The 18680-nt window shown below is 44.1% G+C and overlaps 1 protein-coding gene across 14 annotated transcripts in view; it reads left to right on the forward strand.

The window, feature by feature from the left end:
• Window positions 1-238: 238 nt before the first annotated feature.
• NAA16 (N-alpha-acetyltransferase 16, NatA auxiliary subunit) overlaps window positions 239-18680 on the forward strand; it is an 80055-nt gene continuing 61613 nt past the window's right edge. For 4 of the 14 annotated variants that reach the window (XR_016213227.1, XR_016213230.1, XR_016213228.1 and 1 more), the window contains exons 1-5: window positions 305-616; window positions 4405-4489; window positions 6628-6750; window positions 8720-8877; window positions 12456-12590. Coding sequence is in view for 8 of the 14 variants with exons in the window: in XM_089304105.1 (XP_089160231.1) it covers window positions 563-616; window positions 4405-4489; window positions 6628-6750; window positions 8720-8877; window positions 12456-12590 (555 nt within the window). In the remaining 6 variants the exon portion in view is untranslated. Of the gene's footprint in view, window positions 617-4404; window positions 4490-6627; window positions 6751-8719; window positions 8878-12455; window positions 12591-18680 lie in introns of all 14 variants that reach the window. The other 10 variants (XR_016213229.1, XR_016213231.1, XM_008260015.5 and 7 more) reach the window with 7 other exon arrangements.

The following is an 18680-nucleotide window of genomic DNA, read 5'->3' on the forward strand; positions in this document are numbered from 1 at the left end:
GCTGTGAAGACTTCTTTGTGGGAAAAGGAAGACGATAGCGTCCTACACCAAGAATCTGCTTCGTGGGAGCGCCCTTGGAGTTCCTGGGCGGAGAGCAACACCGAAAAAACGGACCTGGCAACCACAGCGCACAGCGCGCTACAATTCATGATCTGCAGCGCCGAGGGCCTGGCGACCGCGACCACGACCGCGACCGCAACCGCGACCGCGGCCCTCAGCAAGCTCCCACCGCTGCCCGCCACGCCCCCGCACCGCCACCGCGCGCCCACCCGCGGGGAGCCCCGCGCATGCGCCCTGTGTCCGGCCTGTGGAGGGGCGGGCCCTGGCTGCCATCTTGCCGCGCGCGCTCGCTCCAAAACGGGGTCGGAGCCAAAGCTTGTCCTGCTCACACCGCCTTCTCTTCCCTCTGTCAAGCCTGCCAAATAGCCCTGCCCTGGCTGGCCAGCCCCAACACTGGGCCAATGAACTAACCCACCCTTCCGCGCGCGGCCCGACCTTCGGCAGCGGCCCGTCCCGGTGCCGACGCCCGCGAAAAGGCGCAGCCTCCTCCCCACCGGCCGCGATGCCGAACGTGCAGCTGCCGCCCAAGGAGAGCAACCTCTTCAAACGCATCCTGGTGAGTGGCTGGAGGCTGGAGGCTGGAGGCCGCCGGTCGCGCGCGGCGGCGACGGCTGCAGGACCCGGCCTCTGCCTCGGTTCGCTGCTCCGCTCTTTGTTTACCACGGAGCCCGCGGGGACCCTTCTTCCCCGCCCCGGCCGCGCTCTTTCCAGAAACTTCACGGCGCCCTCCGCAGTGCCTGTCCTGAGCCAAGGCGCTGCGGCCGGGCAGTGGCTCCCTGCCCGCTGCGGCGCCGGGCTCGCCGCCTCGGCGCCCGGATCCTCCGCGATCTGCTTCTGTGGGCTCTCTGCCCCGGGCAGGGGGCTCTCCTGGGCTGCTTCGCAGGTATCCGAGTGCGCGGCCACCCCAGGAGCCCTCACAGCGGAAGCGATGCTGCGGGGCCGTGGAGGCCCCAGGCTCAATGCGGTTGCGGGAAAGCGACGCCGGCAGCTCGGGGAAGCCAGCCTGGCACTAGCTCCCCCAGGGAGAGCGAGCGTCTGCCTGTTGGAAAATGCACGGGTATTCAGAATTCCGTCTCGGGGAGGTGGCTCGGTGGCTTGACCTACGTTGTCACAGACTGCAGCACTGCTCGTGGCTTTGGACCCGCGCCTGCCGTGCCCTGAGCGGTTCAGGCTGGGCAGTGGTGGTCGCCACCGAGCTGCGAGGGCAGCTTTCCGTGGGTGGCAGCGCCAGGTGCCCTCGCGGCTGTCGGTGCTCCGTGCTTCCTGCCGCCTTGGCTTTTCTCGAGGCACACCGCAGTGTGTTGGACTGGCAGCTCTGCATCTGAGAAGGAGCAGTTAGACTTCAAGGGCAACTTTATACTGAGAGCCAGTTTCGCTGTATGACCGTTAGCAGTTGCGTGACTTAGGACTACTATAAACATAACCCCAGTTTTGTGTTAATTTTAAGTATTAAGTGTCGATGTCGGGTAGAAGTTCCTAGATGCTGTTCTGCTTCCGGCCCATTGACACTCCACACGTCATCTTCAGAATGTTGGAGACAGAGTAGATGGGATGAAGATGTTAAATCTTCATTTTTTATATGGTGTTTAATGTTGAGTGAATAATGAAAGACCACGTGTAAAAACAAAATACTTAAATGCTGATAATTAAAGCATTGTGACAGATTGCTTAACTTGGCTTTGGATATACCTTTTACATTTTTACTTTGATTTTTCTCATACATTTGTGTTTTACATAGTGTGGAATTGGGGATGTGAACCCTTGTTTTAGCCCCCCCTTCCCTTTTTTGGCTCCAGGGAATCGGAAACATCAATGGAAAACTATAAATTATAGGTTTCAGGATTAACCAAAACATGACTACACTTTTCTTCCTTTATGGCTATCCTCTACTTCTAATGTTGTATCAGTAACGTTAAAAACAAAACAAAACAAAAAAAACCCAGCTGCTTATTGCTCTCAAGTTTCAAAAAAGTTAAAGCTGTTGCTGAGGTATCTTTATCTCCAAATAAATTAGACAACACTAAGCATGTTCTTATGGATATGTAATGTTTATTGTAAGTCTGCATGAATTTAGCAGGGTGCTGCAAAACCGATTTTGGGGCTGGTGCGGTGACAGAGTTGGTAAAGCTGCTGTCTGCAGTGCCTGCATCCCATATGGGCACCAGTTCAAGTCCCAGCTGCTCCACTTCCGATCCAGCTCTCTGCTATGGCCTGGGAAAGCAGTAGAAGATAGCTCAAGTCCTTGGGCCCACGCACCCGTGTGGGAGACCCGGAGGAGGCTCCAGGCTTCGGATCAGCGCAGCTCTGGCCATTGTGGCTATCTGGGGAGTGGACCAGCAAATGGAGGACCTCTCTGCCTCTGGCACTCTGTAACTCTGCCTTTCAAATAAATAAATAAATAAATTTTTTTTTTTAAGTTTATGGGGAAAAAAATGAATGATTTTATCCTTCTGGAATCCATGTTTCCAGCACAGGAACTTTTGGTAGACACACTTAAAATTGTACCCAAACCATAGCAAGGGTGCTTGGAGTGAGATGAAGCATGCTTATGATCAGTGGCTGCAGAGGATGTGTTCATTTGCCTGGCTGGTGGCATTGTAGGAAGAGGTGTTACTTATGCTTATATTAGACTAATGATGGTTAGACCATGGTGTTTGGAGCCAGACTGGAGTTTGCAATTAAACTGGGCCGTTGTGTATATATATTTTTAAAGATTTATTTATTTACTTGAGAGGTGTAGTTACAGAAAGCGGTTCACTCCTCAAATGGTGCAGCCGGCCAGTGCTGGGCCAATCTGAAGCCAGGAACCAAGAGCTTCTTCTGATTGCAGGGGCCCAAGCTCTTGGGCCATCTTCTGCTTTCCCAGACCATCAGCAAGTAGCTGGATTGGAAATGGAGCAGCCAAGACTTGAGCACCCATGAGCGCCCATGTGGGATCCCAGCGCAGCAGGCAGATGCTTAACCCACTATGCCACAGTGCAGGCTTATAGGGGTTTCTTTGAAAAAATTATTTTTTAATGGAAAGGTAGAGAAAGATTTTTCGTAAGCTGCTTCACTCCCCAGATGTCTAAAACAGTGGGTTTGGACCAGGCTGAAGCCAGGAACTTAATTCCAGTTGAGTGGCAGGGACCCAAGTACTTGAACCATTACTTGCTGCCTGCAGTGTGCTTTAGTAGGAAGCTGGGTTGGAAGTGAACTCAGGCACTCCAGTACAGGATGTGGGATGTGGGATGTGAGATGCGAGTGTTCTAATCAGGGTCTTCACTGCTATGCCAAATGCCCACTCTATCAAGATTTTTCAACTCTTGAGTATCAGTTTCTGCATCAGTGCAGTAGAGGTAATCACACCTACCATAAGGAATTGTTATAAGCATTACAATAAGATAAAACAAGTTTTGTACAGACATAAGTTAAGTCATTGCCTAAGAAGTAGTAGTATTTTTATGTGGGAGACAATTCTTAACAGTGAAGGAGTCTTATGGTTCTCTGTTGGAGTCCACCAATGTTCATTTTTAATATGCTTTGTATGAGTCTATTTTTCAAAGTTTTTATTAGAGTAGAGAGACTGAGAGACAGAGATCTATCAGTTAGGTGTATTCCTACAACAGCCATGGCTGGGCCAAGCTGAAACCTGGAGACTGCAATTCAATCCAAGTCTCCCATGTAAAAATTTTTATGTGCTTTATTTTCATTCTTGCAGAGGCAAAGATTTACAATTTTTAGTATTCTTCTGTTATTATATATATTTTTGCTTTTGAATGCTGAATTCTGTCAGTTTTAGTTGACAATTCTCTGGTTATTTTTTTATTTTTTTAAATATCTTTTTTTCCTTTTCAGTGATTTATTTATTTTATTTGAAGTTGGAGTTACACAGAGAAGGAGAGGCAGAGAGAGAGCGAGGTCTTCTATCCACTGGTTCACTCCCCAATTGGCCGCCAAAGGCTGGATCTGCACCCATCCGAAGCCAGGAGCTTCCTCCAGGTCTCCCATGTGGGTGCAAGGGCCCAAGGACTTGGGCCATCTTGTACTGCTTTCCCAGGCCATAGCAGAGAGCTGGATTGGAAGTAGAGCAGCTGGGTTTCGAACTGGCGCCCATATGGGATGCCGGCACTGCAGGCAGCGGCTTTACCCCCTGTGCCACAGTGCAAGCCCCTCCCTGTTTATTAAATGTCTTTTTGTTTTTAAATCTATGAAAGTAAAAATACTGATCCTAGAACAATTTGTCAAGGCATAATTTTTCCATTATATAAATTATAGATCTGTGTACAATTTGAATAATTCAATGAAAAGTTATCCCACTGTCTATTCATTTTATGAACTAACGTACGTTCTATTTTCTTACAGAAATGTTACGAACAGAAGCAGTACAAAAACGGCCTCAAGTTTTGCAAGATGATTCTTTCGAATCCAAAATTTGCTGAACATGGAGGTATTGTCTTCTGTGAGAGATTGTTTTGGGGATATCTAATTTTAGAATTCTTTTTTAATTTTTAAAAAAATGTATTTATTTGAAAGGCAGAGTTAAAGAGAGGAAGAATCAGAGAGAGATTCTACATGCTTGTTCACTTCCCAAATGGCCACAACGGCTGGAGCTGGGCCAGTTCTGAAGCCAGGAGCTTCTTCCAGGTCTGCCATGTGGGTGCAGGGGCCCAAGCACTTGAGCCATCCTCTGCTGCTTTCCCAGGCATATTAGCAGGGAGCTGGATTAGAAGTAGAGCAACCATATGAGGTGCCTGTGCTACAGGCAGCGGCTTTACCCACTATGCCATAATGATGGCCCCCAGACAATTCAGACAATTCTTAACAGTGAAAGAATCTTATGGTTCTCCGTTACAGTCCACCAATGTACAGCATTTTTAGTATGCTTTGTATGAGTCTATTTTTCAAAGTTTTTATTTGAGTAGAGAGACTGAGAGACAGAGATCTATCAGTTAGGTGTATTCCTACAACAGCGCCATGGCTGGGCCAAGCTAAAACCTGGAGACTGCAACTCAATCCAAGTCTCCCATGTAGTTGGCAGGCCCCAAGTATTTGAGCCTCACTTCTAGAGTGTACATTATCAGGAAGCAGGAATTGAAAGTGGAGCTGGTACTTGAACCCAGACACTGATATGGGATGCAAGGTTCCAAATGGTGGCTTCAACTGCTGTGCCAAATGCTCACCCCCATATGAGCCTTATCTTAGGTGTTTTAAAATCATGCTTAGGATTACGCATGGCTTGTTTGCTTTTAAAAGGTGGTAAGTGGTTGATTGATACATTGGGGAAATATTGGGTATATATAAGTATTTTTATACATCTGATTTCCTCCCTCTGTAGAATTTAAGTTTATACCTTGATTTCCTGTATGTGAAATTTGGGCCATATTTACAATATAGAAATAGTATGAGATTACTTAGCTTAAGTAAAATCAATTGGAATAAACCTGCTGCCCAAAATGAAGTCTGTTCCAATATTGAATAAGGTGATTTTAAAATTATGTGTATCTCTTTGTTAAGGTAGTTTTTTTAAAGATTTATTTATATTTGAAAGTCAGAGTTACACAGAGATAGAAGGGGAGGCAGAGAGAGAGAGAGAGAGAGAGAGAGGGAGAGAGAGAGAGGGAGAGAGAGAGAGAGAGAGAGAGAGAGAGAGAGAGCTTCCATCTGCTGGTTCACTCCCCAACTGGCCGCAACAGTTGGATGCATGCTGATCCAAAGCCAGGAGCTAGGAACTTCTTCCAGGTCTGCCACGCGGGTGCAGAGTCTCAAGGACTTGGGCCATCTTCTGCTGCTTTCCCAGGCCATAGCAGCGAGCTGGATCGGAAGTGGAGCAGCTGGGTCTCAAATTAGCACCCGGGTCTCGACTTAGCACCCATACAGGATGCTGGCACTGCAGTCGGTGGCTTAACTCACGATGCCACAGCACTGGCCCCTGTTATCTTTTTTTAAAGATTTATTTATTTTGGAAAGTCCAAGAGAGTCTTCCATCCCCTGATTCATTCCCTAAATGACTGCAAAAACAGAGCTGGTCTAGGCCAAAGCCAGGTGCTGGAACTCCATCCAGGTCTTCCACTTGGGTGGCAGGGGCCAAAATAGTTGGACCATCTTTGCTGCTTTCCTAGGCACATTAGCAGTGAGCTGGCTCAGAAGCAGAACAGGCAGTACTCCAGACTGCTGTGCCACAACCCCAGCCCCAGATTGACTGTTTTTGTGGGCTGTAAATAAGGTGATGACCGATTAGAATCATCTCAAGTGAAAGCTATGGACTGCTGCAGTAGATTTGGTTCAATGGGACTCACTTCCTACTGGCATTTTATTTTTCTTCAGTCGATAATAGCAATGTCCTTTGTAGTCTAAAGAGCAGAAATCATTTTAGCAATTCTGTCCTGCCTTAAGGAATTTCAGAAAAGGACTTTGGTTAAGTGTTAAGCAAATAACTAAAATGTAGTTTTACATTTTTGTACTTGGAGAGCAGTTCTAATTATGAACTTATAATAATTATGCATTGGAATAGTAGTAATCCTTCAGATCTCAAATATTGAAAAAGTGTTAAGAAAAGTAATTTGAGTTTTTTATGTGTAAATAAAGGCCAAAATTCTGTTTCAGAGACTTTGGCTATGAAAGGATTAACATTGAACTGTTTAGGAAAAAAAGAAGAAGCATATGAATTTGTTCGTAAAGGACTTCGTAATGACGTGAAGAGTCATGTGTGTATCCTTTTGCAGTAAATGTTTAATTTCATTTATATTTCCATTCATTAGTTTTTCTTCCTAGTTCAAACTGAAAACCTTTTCACTATGAAAAATTTCCAATGTATATAGAAGAGAGTGCAGACTCACCCTGTGAGGCCCGCACTGCCAGGATGGTGGGGCAATGGCGTTCTTCGACAAGAAGCATGGGAGACCAGTTTCAGTGAGCGTGTCTGTTTATTAACAATCAAGCACACCTTTTAAAGGGCAGGCAGAAGGGGCATAGCTAGTTCAGGGGAACCCTAATTCTATAGGATAAAGCCGATATTGGTGCCCCTATGCTTCTCCAATCAGCTTGAAGGGCCTATAGCCTTCCAGGTGATCCTTATGGGTCTGGGCCATACCTGGGAGCTGTTTACCTGATTGGCAATTACAAGACCCTTCAATGGCGTGGTGGTGGGAGAAATACGCCCAGGGTTCCTGCCACCTGCCAACAGTCAGGTCGTGGGTCCTTCCCAGGAGTCATAGTGTGCCATGCCCTCTTTTTTTTTTTGACAGGAAGAGTTAGAGAGACAGAGAGAAAGGTCTTCCTTCTGTTGGTTCACCCCCCAAATGGCCGCTACGGCTGCACCAATTCGAAGCCAGGAGTCAGGTGCTTCCTCCTGGTCTTCCATGTGGGTGCAGGGCCTAAGCACTTGGGCCATCCTTCACTGCCTTCCCGGGCCACAGCATAGAGCTGGACTGGAAGAGGAGCAACTAGGACAGAATCCGGCGCCCCAACTGGGACTAGAATCCAAGGTGCTGGTGCCGCAGGTGGAGGATTAGCCAAGTGAGCCGTGGCGCCGGCCAGCCATGCCCTCTTAACCTCCTGCATGGGCTAGGCAGGCAGTCTCTGGCCAGGCACAGGATCAGCCACAAGAGAGTTTTATGAACTCTGTGTACCCATTACTATAAAATGTGTGTATTTGTTACATTTGTGTTTACTGTTAGAGAAAAGTTACCTTGGTTACTATTTCCTATTTTAAATAATGACTTTTAGTTATTTACCTAAAATTTATATTGCTTAAACTTTTTGTAGAAACGTAAAAGAAAAACTTAAAAGCAACTTATTTTGAAATTTTATTTGGTATTAAGTATATTCTATTCATTCTTCAGCTTGGTTTCTTTTAATACAGGGATGTAGTTATTACTTCAGTGGATTTTTAAAATTGAGTGTTTCTTTGGCTAGTATCCTAGTTAGTAAAAAAAAAGAACAAAAAAACTTGAAGACTGCATCCCTGAAATTGATTTTCATTTTTGTCTGTGTTCACAACCTTTCCACATACTACCCTAATCTTTTTATATATTTAATTCATGTAACCATAAAATAGTATTAAACACGAATAGTCTTAGCAGTGTTTTCTCACACTTAGCTTAGTGTTCTCAAAATACTAAGTACTTATTTCTTTATCCCAGTGCTTATCCTAGAGTGAAGAAAGGGGGCATGTAAGTATGATAGTTTTAATTTTTGTAGTCTTTAATATCACTAGTGAATTAAAGGATAGTTATTTGTAGTTTCAGAATTGGTTGAATGTAAACTTATTTTAAAAGATGGTTGCAATTTTTGTATAGTGTTTCAGTATATAGAGATGAAGTACAGTGAATGTTGAAATTGCTGGAGTAGAAAAGTAAGGGGATAGAGGGCAGAAAACATGCAGAATGTTTTCAAGAATTTTTTAAGTTTATTTTAAAAAAGGAAAATTTCAAACACATACAGAAGTAGAGAGAGTAGAATAATGAACCCATGTGCCCATTACTTCAGCTTTAAAAATTTAACAGTTGTCAATCAAGTTTAATCTGGTTTCATCTTTAACCACCTCTCATTGTGCTTTTCCTTCTTGCCTCAGATCCTTCTGAAACAAATCCCAGGCTAAATACCATTGTATTAATTTTTTTTATAACAGTATAGTATATTGTAGTGTCTGTGAATATCTCTTTCCTTAACTTAATAGGTTGGCATGTATATGGGCTCCTTCAGCGTTCTGATAAGAAATATGATGAAGCTATTAAGTGTTACCGAAATGCCCTCAAATTAGATAAAGATAATCTGCAAATTTTGAGGGATCTCTCTCTGTTGCAGATCCAAATGAGAGACCTAGAAGGTTACCGAGTAAGTACTTTAGTCTTAAATATACCTGCTTTTATAATAGATATTATTTAAAACTGTGTGTAAACTTAACCGAAGGCCTTTTAGTTGATTTTTCATTATAGATCTTTCATTATAGAAAGGGAAGGTCACTTGGGAGCTTTCCCGTCAATACTGTTCTGTAACTTCTTCCAAGGAATCTTTACAAAGTTTGTGAATCAGTCTTTCTGTGGTTGGGCCACTTCAGACTTCTGTCTCCCATGCTCTGCTGTGCGTCCCCATGTGCTTGGTCTGCTTAGTAGCCTAGAATTGGTATGTACACAATGGAATTCTTTGATTCTTACATGAAGAAACCACCAACTCCTAGGAGTTCTCTTTACATAAATCCTTCACTTAAAAAAAAAAAAATTGTTGGCCGGCGCCGCGGCTCACTAGGCTAATCCTCCGCCTTGCGGCGCCGGCACACCGGGTTCTAGTCCTGGTTGGGGCGCCGGATTCTGTCCCGGTTGCCCCTCTTCCAGGCCAGCTCTCTGCTGTGGCCAGGGAGTGCAGTGGAGGATGGCCCAGGTGCTTGGGCCCTGCACCCCATGGGAGACCAGGAAAAGCACCTGGCTCCTGGCTCCTGCCATCAGATCAGCGCGGTGCGCCGGCCACAGCGCGCTGGCCGCGGCTGCCATTGGAGGGTGAACCAACGGCAAAGGAAGACCTTTCTCTCTGTCTCTCTCTCTCACTGTCCACTCTGCCTGTTTAAAAAAAAAAAAAAAAAAAAAAAAAAACTGTTTGAAAGAATGACATAGAGTGAGGGAGAGACAGATCTTCCATCTGCTTGTTCACTTTTCAAATGGCTGGTCAGGGCTGGGCCAGGCAGGAACCAAGAACTGCATCCAGGCCAAAGCTGGAAGCCAGAAACTCAGTTTGAATCTTAAAAATTTGAGTCATCATGAGTTCCCTCCCAGAGTGCTGCATTGTTAGAGGAAGCTGGAACCAAGAGTGGAGCTGGGGCTTGAAACCAGGCACTCCCATATGGGATGTGGATGTCTTAACCACTCAGCCAAATACCTACTCCCTTTACTTCTGTCTTTCTCTTCTACTGTCATGTGAATCCTTATTCCCCACTCTAGATTTTTGCTGTAGCTACAAGGGTTGTGCTGAACTAGTAACAGCTGTGGTAGTTTTTCTTCAGCTATGCCTACCAGCATGAGTGTGGTAGCAGAGTTAAATATAGGAATGAGGCATATAAATTAAGAACATTGAAAAGACAGTGATTCCTAAGCTGGATTGTAAAATAAATGAAGTTGGAAGAGCTGGTGGTGAGGGACCAGTGTTGTGGTGCAGCGGGTTAAGCCACTGCTTGCAATGCCAGCATCCCATATCAGGGTGCTATTTTGAGTCCTGGCTGCTGTGCTTCCTTCCAGCTTCTTGCTAATAGCCTGAGAAGGCAGCAGCAGATGATTCAAATACTTGGGTTCCTACCACCCATCTGGGAGACCAGGATTATTTTCCTGGCTCCTGGCTTTGGCCTGACATGACTCTTGTGGCCTTTGGAGAGTGAACCCGGTGGAAGATCTTTTTCTCTCCCTTTTTGTCTCTTTGTGCTGCTCTATGTTTCACATAAATAAATCTTTTTTAAAAAAAAGCTGCTGGTGAACATGAAAGACTGAAGGAACTAGAGGTATGTAGGTGACATAAAGAACAAGGGTAGGAGTGTCACTGAGCGAGAGTGTGCAGCATAGGAACCATGGTTAGAGAGAGAGAACTGAGGCTGTGATTTCTGGGTGGCAGTGAAGTCTGGGATGTCGCTGTGGGAATGGGTCTCTGAAGCAGGTGCAGGAGAATATCATTAAGGAGGAAATCATGGAACTAAGAAGATAGGTCATTGGATAGTTGATCCACATGTGTTTTATTTGCCCAGGAAATGGCAGGATTTGTTGGAGAGAAGAAAATTAACTCAGGCTTTTTTTCCTCCTGTCTTTTTTGTGAGACAGTGCTTCCACTTACTGGTTCACTCCCCAGATACCTCAGCTGGTGCTGAGAAGAGGCGGAAGCTGGGAGCTGGGAACTCAATCAGTGTCTTAAATGAGTGGCAGGGATCCTATTACTGGAGCATCGCCCTTGCTTTCCAGGCTCTGCATAGGCTGGAACTAGAGGCTGGTTTTGAACCCAGGCACTCTGATACGGGATGTGGGTATCTTAATCACTTGGTCAAATGCCTGTCTCCAAAGTTACCACTGTAAAAAGTATTCGGAGAGGATCCCTATGACACAGTGTTGGATGGTCTCAATCCATACCCATTCTAACCATCTACAACAGAGTCATTGAAGTTAAACACTAGACTTTCCAGACTCCTTCAACCATTTAAATATTGGCATTTGCACAAAACTTGGAAAAAGGAATAAGTGAGTTATGAGAGGTGGGATTTCTGAGGAAGAGATCTTGCTTCTTCTGGGGCAACCATGATGGAATTGTTCCTAATGTTCTGGTTGAACTGTGTCACAATGACAGTGTTGTAAGCCTGCTAGAAGGCCAGTCAGGTTTTAGAGTGGTTTTTTTTTTTTTTTTTTTTCTGGCTGTGTCCGTCTGTCTTGGAGACCAGCTGCAACAATGTACATACATTGTAATTTCATATAATTTTATTGACAAAAATCTTGTGTTATAAAAGTTATCTTTTTTGTTTTGTTTTGACAGGCAGAGTGGACAGTGAGAGAGAGAGACAGAGAGAAAGGTCTTCCTTTTGCCTCCAGTGGTTCACCCTCCAATGGCTGCCGCGGCCGGTGCGCTGTGGCTGGCGCACCTCGCTGATCCGAAGGCAGGAGCCAGGTGCTTCTCCTGGTCTCCCATGGGGTGCAGGGCCCAAGCACTTGGGCCATCCTCCACTGCACTCCCGGGCCATAGAGAGAGCTGGCCTGGAAGAGGGGCAACCGGGACAGAACCCGGCGCCCCGACCGGGACTAGAACCCGGTGTGCCGGCGCCACAAGGTGGAGGATTAGCCTAGTGAGCCGTGGCGCCGGCTTATAAAAGTTATCTTAATCTGTCTTGTGAAGTTATCAAAAGAAATTCTTATTTATGTAAAGGTAATTTTATAAGGCAGCCCAAAGGCATAGACCTCAAAGACAAGTTTTCAGAGACATTCTTAAAGGGTATTCTAGAATTAAATTGTAGAACTTAAGTAGTTTAGATAATATACATAAAAAATGTTTCTATGATTTCAAGATCAATGTTTTTGATTAAAGTCATTAGGTGTTAAAGATATTATTTTTGTTTTTTCCCTCCAAAGATTGGTTTATTTATTTGAAAGAGTTACAGAGGGAAAGAGGATGAATGGAGATTTTCCAGTGGCTGGGACTGGGCCAAGCCAAACCCAGGTGCTTCTTCCAGGCCTCCCATGTGGGTGCAGGGGCCCAAGCACTTTGGCCATCCTTTGATGCTTTCCCAGGCACGTTAATAGGGTGTTGGATCAGGAGCAGAGCAGATGGGATATTGGTGCTGCAGACAGCTTCTTAATGTGCTATGTCACAGGGCTGGCCCCAAAGATACTATTTTCTTAAAAGTGAAATAAAAAATTTTAGAGAACGTTTTAAAAACTTTAAATTTTTTTTTAAAGGAGACAAGATACCAGCTTCTTCAGTTGCGCCCGACACAACGTGCTTCCTGGGTTGGATATGCTATTGCATACCATTTACTGAAAGATTATGATATGGCACTAAAACTACTGGAAGAATTTAGACAAACTCAACAAGTAAGAACTTTAACATTTTCTACCTTCACAAACTAAAATAGTTGACTTCTAAACCTCTCCATAATTGAATCATTGTCTTTGAAACTTATGGAAAAATTTGGAAGATTCTTAAATAATTGGAAAAAATAAAAGTGAAAATTCTTAATCCAAACAAATAATATAAAGAATTTTATATGCTATAATTTCAACAGTATTCAAATGGTTAAAGAAAATGCAAAAATGAAAATGCATTTGGAGTTGTGAGGATTGTTTCTCTGAAATATATTTGCATTTCATATAGCTGTGAGGGGGCTTCAGTATTCATGGACCCGTGATAGAAAGGTGGTATTAAAAGGTAATAGGAGTGTTCCATGGCTTTTTGAAGTTCTCTAATGCATTTCAATATATATTCATATATAAAGCAAAGGTACAAAAGCATACTTATGTATGACCAGAGGAGGGTGTTAACATTTTTTATAGTTGCTACAGATTTTAATTATTTTAGTTGTTTATTTGAGAGGCAGATAGAGAAACAGGGTCTCTTTCTCTGTCCTATCTACTGATTGGCTCCCTTCTCCCCCAGAATGCCGTGATGGCTGGGGCTGATACAGAGCTGAAGCCACGGTTGGGATCTGGGTACTCATTCCAAGTACATGGCAGGAACCCAATCACTTGAGCCATCACCACTGCCTCCCAGGTTCTGAATTAGCAGGAAGCTGGACTTGGGAGCTAGAACTATCTCTTGTCATCCCAACATGGATTAGGCATCTTGACTTATGTCTTACAAACCCCTGCCCCCAGGTTTTGTTTTATTTTTTAAAAAATAACATGTTAGAAAAATAGCTGAAGTCCATCTCCAGATGCCTCCCTGAGGTAGCTACTATTCTGAAATTGATCTAGGTAGATCATTCCTGGTTATGTTGACATTGGGTATTAATCTATTAAGGATTGACTATCTTTCTGTGTGTAAAAAATTACATGAATGTTGCAGGTCTTTTAAGTGAATATTTTTGAAATTCATTCATGTGAGACTATTCATTTTCACTGCCGTTTATTCATCCTACTTCATCTCTTAAAAATGTGACAGCTAATATTCTTGTCTGCTGTTTCATTGGCCTCACTTGTCAGTTTGTCTTAAGAGTATATCTAAAACTGGAGCTGAAGATTTGTACCACTGTGCATGTTGTCAGCTTTACTAGATCTTTTAGTTTTGTTCTCTGCATTGTGCTGATATATGCCCAGCAGCAGGGTTTTATAGTTCTTGTTTCTTGAATTCTTGCTGACACTTGATGTCTACTCTGTTAGTTTTTATCAGTGTTCTGAGAGTTTAGTTATTTTCTATTTGTTATTTCCTTGATTACTAGTGAGGTGAAGGGATATGAAAAAAGGTGTATTAATCTTCTGAAGTTTTTTATTTTGGTTATCAGGGTAATACTGGACTCATGGGATAAGATGGGAAGTGTTCCCTCATCTTTTGGAAAAAACTGTGAAGTAATGAATAATGTTAATTCTTTTTTTTTTTTTTTTTTTTTTTGACAGGCAGAGTGGACAGTGAGAGAGAGAGAGAGAAAGGTATTCCTTTTTGCCGTTGGTTCACCCTCCAATGGCCGCCACTGCCGGCGTGCTGTGGCTGGCGCACTGCGCCGATCCGAAGGCAGGAGCCAGGTGCTTCTCCTGGTCTCCCATGGGGTGCAGGACCCAAGGACTTGGGCCATCCTCCACTGCACTCCCTGGCCACAGCCGAGAGCTGGCCTGGAAGAGGGGCAACCGGGACAGAATCCGGCGCCCCGACCGGGACTAGAACCCGGTGTGCCGGTGCCGCTAGGCGGAGGATTAGCCTAGTGAGCCACGGCGCCGGCTAATGTTAATTCTTACAGAAACATTTGGTAGAATTTACCTCTTGTGCAATATGTTCTTGGCTTTTTTTTTTAATGGGAAATTTATTGATTTCTAATATATTCTCTTCTTGCTGTAGGTCTATTTAGATTTTCTTTTTTTAAAGCCAATTTTAGTAGCTTTTGTTTTTCTAAGAATTAGCCCACTTCATCTAGGTTTTGTGATTTGTTGCCATATAATTTTTCATAATATTTCCATAAAGTCCTTTTTATTTCTATGAAGTTTGTGGTAATGTTCCTTCTTTCATTCCTGATTTTACACTTGATCTTAGCCAGAAGACCCAGAAGCGATCATTCCTGATTTTAATACTTACTGTCCTCTATTTTTCTTAGTCATTTTAGCTAAGGTTTGTCAGTTTTGTTGACCTTGTCAAAGAACCAACTTGTAGTTTGGTTAATTTTCTCTGTGGGTGTTCTGGAGATGCCTTCAGCATTCAGCCAGGGAGTTTACAGCTCTGCCCTTGCTTTTACTTCCTGCTTGTGCAGTCTCAGGGTCAGCCAGAAGTGAGCACATAGGGCCTCTTCAGTTTTTTTTTTTTCTAAAGATTTATTATTTATTTGAAAGGCAGACTTACAGGGAGGTAGAGACAAAGGTCTTCTATCCGGTGGTTCACTCCCCAGCTGATGCAGAGCTGTGCCGATTCGAAGACTGGAGCCTGGAGCTTCTTCTGGGTCTCCTATGTGGGTGCAGGGGCCCAAGGACTTGGGCCATCTTCCACTGTTTTCATGCCATTAGCAGGGAGCTTGATCAAATGTGGAGCAGCTGGGACTCGAACCAGCGTCCATGTGGAATGCTGGCATTGCAAGTAGTGGCTTTACCCACTATGCCACAGTGCCGGCCCCCTCCTCAGATCTTTCTAGAGCATGTACATAGCCCTCTGCATTTGTTTGGCTTTATGGATTCTGAGGATAAAGCCCATGTGGATACATCATTTCCCAGTTTTTCCTTTAAGCTTTTTGACTAGTCTGTTTTGTGCTGTGTTTTCCATTGCTTCAGTCACTGTAAAGGTACGTAATTGTTTTCAACAAATACTCCATATGCCCTTCTGTTACTGGGAGTTTATTAATAAATTTGCAGTATTAATAAGCCTGTGGGTTCTTGCCATGAATTCAGAGAAGAATTCTGAATACTGGCATAAATGAATGAGGCAGCATGACAACTTTTTAAACTTTTTATTCATTGAGAGAAATGCATAGGAGAGTGAGGGCTCTATCTAAAAAAGAGAGGGAAATCTGGATTCTTAGCATCAGGAGCCAGCCATGTGGAGGGGCATGCAAGCCAGGAATAATGGAGCCGGTGGCCTGAAGGCCACGGGTCCCAGAGGTGAAGGGCAGCAAGGGAGAATAAAGGGAAAGGGGAAGAAAGGCGAAAAGGCTGGGCCCAGGCCTTTAATCCACTTACAAAGGGGAATGGTTAATTAGCCTGATTGGCAGGTGGGCACACAGTTGTGGTCAGGTAGGGAGATGAGGTCGCACGGGACGTGGTGAAGGCGTGGTCTTCCAGCTTACAAACCTGATCAATTTTATCCTATATGCCTGCCTACAACACTTCCTTTAAATGCCCCCAGAAGGCTTTTTCCTCTGAGTTAGCTTTATGTGTGGTCTTCCTGGGAACTACCAGATCTGTCAGTTAATTACAATTCTTGGGGAATGAGGCTCTGAAAGTCTGTTTGTTTTGTTCTTTTTGGTAGCTGCCAAGCTGATCCAGGAGTTCAAGCTGGTATTTCAAGGCTTTCTGAGGCTGGAAGACATAGATAGGACTAGGGCAGATTAAAATGCTTTCAAAGTTCACTTTTCTTGCTGAGTCCCAGCTGTTTTTGTTTAATAAAGGCTCTTCAGATTGCTGTAAGCCTCTGGCTGATTTCCAGAGTTCTGAAGTTGATTCTGATAGATTTTTGCCAGTTCTTTCAGTGCCTTTAATGGAGGAATAAACTTTTGGAGGTCTGTATTCTACCGTTTATGCTGACATCATTGTATTTTCTTGAAGAAAATTCTTTAGTTTGACAGATTATTTTAAAAATAAAGTATCTTTTTGTTTGAAAGGTTAGCCAGACTATAATTTACATCCTGATGTGAGGGAGTTTTTTCATTTATTGACTTCTAAAAAAGATATATTTATTTGAAAGGCAGAGTTAACAGAAAGACAGAGAATGATATCTTCAGTTTTCAGGGTACCCCCCCCCCCCCAATGGCTGCAACAGCCGGGACTGGGCCAGGACAGAGCCAGGAGCCTGGAATTCCTTCTGGGTCTCCCAAATGGGCCCTCTTCTGCTCCTTTACTTAGCAGGGAGCTGGATCAGAAGTGGGGCAGCTGCTACTCAAACTGGTGCTCATATGGGATGCCAGTGTCATAAGCAGTGGCTGAACCTGTCAGCCACTCAAATAATTCCTGTGTTGTTTTTTTTTTTTTTTTAAGAGTTATTTTACTTGAAAGTCACAGTTACACACAGAGAGAGAAGGAGAGGCAGAGAGAGAGTCTTCCATCCGCTGGTTCACTCCCCAGATGGCTGCAACGGCCGGAGCTGCGCCAATGTGAAGCCAGGAGCTTCTTCCAGGTCTCCCATGTGGGTACAGGGGCCCAAGGCTTTGGGCCATCATCCACTGCTTTCCCAGGCCATAGCTGAGAGCTGGATTGGAAGTGGAGCAGCCGGGTCTTGAACCGGTACCCATATGGGATGCTGGCACTGCAGGGCGGTGGCTTTACCCACTATGCTGTAGTGCTGGCCCACTCAAGTAATTCTTAATTCAGCTGACAGTCCTCTACGGCCCCCATCTCTGTTTTAGATATGCTCTACCAGTTTTCTCCATGATAGATTAGTGTATAAATCTCTTAAGTATTTGAACATCCCTTGTTTCCGATTCTTCTATGGTTAAGCATATAGTTAAATCAATGTTTTTGGTTTTTTAAGTAGTTACACCTTTAGGGAATATGTATTTATACTTTTGTTTCTTATGCTGAAAACTACTTGTAGTATTTCCTTCCTCTCTGCTTTATAATAATGTGAGGCTACTGAGACATATCTCCTGGTTCTCTCTCCAAATGGCTGCCACAGCTGGAGCTGGGCCGATCTGAACCCAGGTGCCTGGAGCCTCTTCCAGGTGTCCCATAGGACAGAGGCCCACTTGGGCCATCTTCTACTGCTTTCTCAGGCCATAGCAGAGAGCTGGATCTGAAGTGGAGCAGCTGGGACTGCAGGAGGTGGCTTTACCAGCTATGCCGCAAGGGTTGGCTCCGAGGCATGTATCCTTTATCTATGCTCTTTTCTGTAACTCCCAATTTCTTTCTTTTTAAAGATTTATTTATTTGAAAGGCAGAATTAGAGAAATCAAAAGAGATCGAGATCCCTTCATCCACTGGTTTACTACCCAAATGACCACAACAGCCAGAGCTGGGGCAGGCCATAGCCAGGAGCCAGGAGCTTCTTTGGGGTCTCCCATGTGGGTGCAGGGGCCTAGGACCTGGACCATCTTCTACTGCCTTCCCAGGCCATAGTGGAGAGCTGGACTGGAGGTGGAGCAGCTGGAACTGCAACTGGCGCCCATATGGGATGCCAGCATGCAGGCGATGACTTTACCTGCTGTGCCACAGTGATCCTTGTATCCCCCAATTTTTGTTAACTTTGATTCATTGTTACATTGTCAAGGTTGATAATGTTTAATTTTTGTTTTGCAACAAATTCTTATTTTTTTGGTCTATAGGTTGACTTTAAAAAACTTCTTTAGATTAACTATTCACAATAATTTACAAAGTATAGAGAGTTACTTTTCATCCAGTACTCTCCAGTGATAATATTTTACATAACCATAGACATTGTCAAACCCATGAAATTGATGTTGGTACAATATTAATACCTCAGGTACAGATCCTGTATGGATTTCACAGGTTTTTACATTGTATATAACGTTATGAAATCTGCGCCCACTTGGGAGACCTGGAGGAAGCTCCTGGCTCCTGACTTGGATTGGCTCAGTTCTGGCCGTTGTGGCCATCTAGGGAGTGAACAAGCGGATGGAAAACCTCTCTCTGTCTCTGCCTCTCTGTAACTCTGTCTTTCAAATAAATCTTTAAAAACAAAAATCAAAAAACATTGTGAGACATAAATGTCTGAGCCCTTATATTTCTGAAAATGTCTTTATTCCATCCTTGGACTTGTTAGCTTAGATGATATAGATTTCTATGTATAAAATCATCTCAAAAGTGCCTAATGTTCTAGTG

Source organism: Oryctolagus cuniculus, chromosome 9 (assembly GCF_051225735.1).
Source record: "Oryctolagus cuniculus isolate XC-2025 breed Fujian yellow rabbit chromosome 9, ASM5122573v1, whole genome shotgun sequence".
Taxonomy (NCBI): domain Eukaryota; kingdom Metazoa; phylum Chordata; class Mammalia; order Lagomorpha; family Leporidae; genus Oryctolagus; species Oryctolagus cuniculus.